Source organism: Phaseolus vulgaris, chromosome 3, assembly GCF_000499845.2.
Source record: "Phaseolus vulgaris cultivar G19833 chromosome 3, P. vulgaris v2.0, whole genome shotgun sequence".
NCBI classification, from domain to species: domain Eukaryota; kingdom Viridiplantae; phylum Streptophyta; class Magnoliopsida; order Fabales; family Fabaceae; genus Phaseolus; species Phaseolus vulgaris.
Window position 1 is genome coordinate 38521866 of NC_023757.2, and position 4032 is coordinate 38525897.

Here is a 4032-nt window from a genome sequence, read left to right on the forward strand (position 1 = left end):
TTGTTAATTTCAAAATAGCAAATAGGCATATTTTGTTAACAGATTATAGATCTTGTTTATTAGTATATTAATTAATTTATACATTTTGAAAGTAACCATGACTAAAGGAAAAAAGAAACACATGGACAAGCTTTATTTAATTTTTGTCACACATAACATTGTCCCTGTGTGAAGCTAAGTATTGTGTCAAGGAGGAAATATTATTTTAAAGAAAGTATTATTTGGTGGTCTACAGACATAAAAGGTATTTATTTGTAGTTGTAGGGGCAACCTAAGAAGCGAAAGACAGAGTCATATTAGTGTATGTACCGTTCATAGTATCTTCCTCGAAGTTCACGCATCAACTGGTTTCGAATACTACACAAGTTGGAGTAATGGTAACATAGTTTGATTAATAAAATAAAATTGGAAAAAGAAGAGAGAGAAAGTGTAGGTGGTATTGGTTTCTAGGAGATGGTATTAGGATTACTAGAATGTATTTCAAAATGCTGAGGTGGTTGGTTTGGTTGGACCAGGAGAGAGAGAGATGTGTTGAATGTGGGGAATAGCCGGTTTTGGGGAAGGATTCATTGCACATACTGAATGTGCAGTAGCAAAGCACCTGTGGCGTGGTGTTGCCTGTGGACGACACCTATATCTTTTTCTTCCTTTTCCAATATAAGACTTTATTTCTTCACGACACACACATATATATACATTATACATTCCCCCAGACCCCAACTTCATCCATTTCAAGCTCCTTCTTCCTCATCTATTTTTTGCCCTGCTCCGTGGGGTTTTCACTCTCAAATGCTCTATACCCTTTTCTCTATAGTCTGCTTTTTCATTCTTCTTCTTCTTCTTCCTCTCTCAGATCCTAAGGGCTTTCACCTGCTGCCTCGCAGATTTTCTTGTGTGTGGACTTATCCTCTGTGCTCATGCCTGCCCTTGTCAATTACAGCGGTAGGTTTTTCCTTCTGATTTTTTGTGTTACTGATATCTGTTTTTGAATTTCAGTATTTGATTGCTCTTTTGTTCTGCATGTGCTGATTCAATTTATGTATGGGTTTTGAGGTTTGTGATTTGGATGGTTAGGAAATACCAAGATAAGAAAAAAAGTGTTTTTCTTTTTATTTTCATGGGTGTTGTTGTGAGGGATGCTTAGAAACTGTTTTCTTAGAGCTTGCTTTGATCTACTACTGATCAGTAGGTGTTTCCCGAAACCACTTTTTTTCTCTAAAGAAAATATTTTCCCTTTTCTTTCTCTTTGGTGGAATAAGCATACATGAGGAAGTTATTTTGTTGAAAGATTCAATCTTTCTTGTATGATTTTAGGTGAATGCTGTCTTTTGGTTGTGGTACATCCTATTACGTTTAATGTATAAGACTGTTGTTTTGTTGGGCTGATCTTTGATTTTGTGGATGGGTTTATCAGGTGATGATGAACTGTACCCAGGGGGTTCTTTCTGCCCAAGTCCAATGGAGCTGGGTCGCTTGTACTCTACTATTGGCTCCAATTTGGATTTGTACTACCCTCCTAACAAGCGATCTCGCTCTATCCTCGAAGCTATTGAGGGTGAGCAACATTATCAAGAGCCTGGTATTGAGGTTCTTCCGGATGAATGCCTCTTTGAGATATTCAGACGGCTCCCCAGTGGCAAAGAGAGGAGCTTATGTGCCTGTGTATCTAAACGGTGGCTTATGCTTATGAGCTCTATTTGCAAAGACGAGATTGAGAGGACTACTTCTGCTGCTGAAACGGTTTCCCCAGACGAGAATCAAGATATTGAATGTGATGGTTACCTCACAAGGTGTCTGGATGGGAAGAAAGCCACTGACGTGAGGCTTGCTGCAATTGCAGTTGGGACTAGTTCCCGTGGGGGACTAGGGAAGCTATCTATCAGAGGAAGCAATTCTGTGCGTGGTGTCACAAACCTTGGCCTTTCCGCAGTTGCTCATGGTTGCCCTTCTCTTAGATCACTTTCTTTGTGGAATGTATCTTCCATTGGGGATGAGGGTCTGTCTCATATAGCAAAAGGATGTCATATTTTGGAGAAGCTTGACTTGAGTCATTGTTCCTCCATCACCAACAAGGGTTTGATTGCAATAGCCGAAGGCTGCCCCAACATGACCACCTTAAATATGGAATCATGCCCAAATATTGGAAATGAGGGCCTGCAAGCTCTTGCAAGGTTATGCCCCAAGCTGCAGTCAATCTCTATCAAGGATTGCCCTCTTGTAGGGGATCATGGAGTATCTAATCTGTTGTCCTTGGCTTCCAACTTGTCAAGGGTTAAGCTTCAGAACTTGAATATTACCGATTTCTCTCTGGCTGTTATCTGTCATTATGGAAGGGCAATAACAAATCTGGTCCTCTCTGGTCTAAAAAATGTCACTGAAAGGGGGTTCTGGGTCATGGGTGCTGCTCAAGGTCTGCAGAAACTGGTGTCACTTACTGTTACTTCCTGCAGGGGGGTAACTGATAAAAGTATAGAAGCCATAGGTAAGGGTTGCATCAACCTGAAGCAGATGTACCTTCGCAGGTGTTGCTTTGTTACTGACAGTGGATTGGTAGCATTTGCCAAAGCTGCAGTATCCCTTGAGAGCTTGCAGTTGGAGGAGTGCAACAGGTTTACGCAGTCTGGGATCATTGTTGCTCTTTCAAACATCAAAACGAAGTTGAGATCTCTCACCCTTGTGAAGTGCACTGGAGTTAAGGATATCGATATGGAAGTATCTATGCTTTCTCCTTGCCAGTCCCTTCGATCTTTAGCCATTCAAAAGTGCCCTGGATTTGGTAGTTCTAGCCTGGCCATGATTGGAAAATTGTGCCCCCAACTTCGGCATCTTAATCTTACTGGACTCTATGGCATTACTGATGCTGGCCTTCTCCCCCTTTTGGAGAATTGTGAGGCTGGACTTGTCAATGTAAACCTTGCTGGTTGCTGGAACTTGACAGATAACATAGTTTCAGCCTTGGCCAGGCTACATGGTGGAACACTAGAAGTACTAAATTTGGATGGATGCATGAAAATTACTGATGCAAGCTTGGTTACAATTGCAAACAACTGCCTAGTGCTTAATGATCTAGACGTGTCAAAGTGCGCAATCACTGATGCCGGTATTGCCGTTCTCTCTAGGGCCAGTCTGCTTAGCTTGCAAGTGCTCTCCTTGTCTGGTTGCTCTGATGTATCAAACAAGTGTGTCCCTTTCCTGACCATATTGGGCCAGACCTTGATAGGATTAAATATTCAAAACTGCAATTCAATTAGCAGCAGCACAATGGAGTTGCTAGTGGAGAAGTTGTGGAGATGTGACATTCTTGTTTAATCAGGGAAGGAGATAGAACTGTACAGGTCACATTCAGCACTGAGCACAGATTTTGGCTTATATGTCTATCAAGGTGGATTGGTGGCAGTTTGTTGACTTAGTTGTTTTCCGGGGAACTTTGGCCTGTTCCTTCATGACCCATTTTTTCACAAGCATGAAATGCTTGTTCCTTTTGGCCTTGGATTTACTAGAGGCTACTTCTTTCATGGCTAGGGTCCCCTGAGATTACAGTTACTAAGTCTTGGTTGATGGTATCCACTGCTAGATAGTTCATGCTTATGCTAGGTCTTATTTTGTACCGCTGGATGTTGACAATAAAAAACATGTTTTAGCTTCTGTCTCACATTTGCTATGATGCTGCTTAGACTTGAGCTTTACTTCGTGTCCTTTGAAGTAGTCTGTCATTTTAGTTTATACCAATGAAGCTTCTTAACCATGCGTTAAATGTGGAAGAGAGGTTTAACCTGGTTTCCTTTGGTCTTGTCAGTGTGGTGATGTTGTGCGATTATAAGGCTAGGTGCGTCATATTCAAGGGCTTTGGTGGTGGCAGGGACTCCATTTGGTCTGCCACAACAACCCCATCTTTTGGGTTGTTTTATTTTATCGTTTTTTTTTTCTTCCCTTTTAAATCAAGTCCTTGTGTTTGTAGGCTTCTCTGGCTTTTGAATTGTACTAAGCAGACCACTTTGCTTATCGTCAATAATAAAAATGCAATTTTCACTA

General features: G+C 41.3%; 1 protein-coding gene across 1 annotated transcript; it reads left to right on the plus strand.

Moving 5' to 3' along the window:
* The first annotated feature begins 262 nt into the window (after positions 1-262).
* LOC137807537 (EIN3-binding F-box protein 1-like) lies at positions 263-4032 on the plus strand. Its single transcript, XM_068608224.1, has 2 exons — positions 263-942; positions 1415-4032. The coding sequence occupies exons 1-2, from the start codon at positions 918-920 to the stop codon at positions 3307-3309; spliced, it is 1920 nt and encodes a 639-aa protein (XP_068464325.1). The 5' UTR covers positions 263-917; the 3' UTR covers positions 3310-4032.

Bases quoted from the DNA above. Each gene is read 5' to 3' on its own strand.
- LOC137807537 (XM_068608224.1), top strand. From the start codon at position 918: ATGCCTGCCCTTGTCAATTACAGCG. The intron at 943-1,414 runs GTAGGTTTTTCC...TGGGTTTATCAG, and splicing joins TGCCCTTGTCAATTACAGCG to GTGATGATGAACTGTACCCA.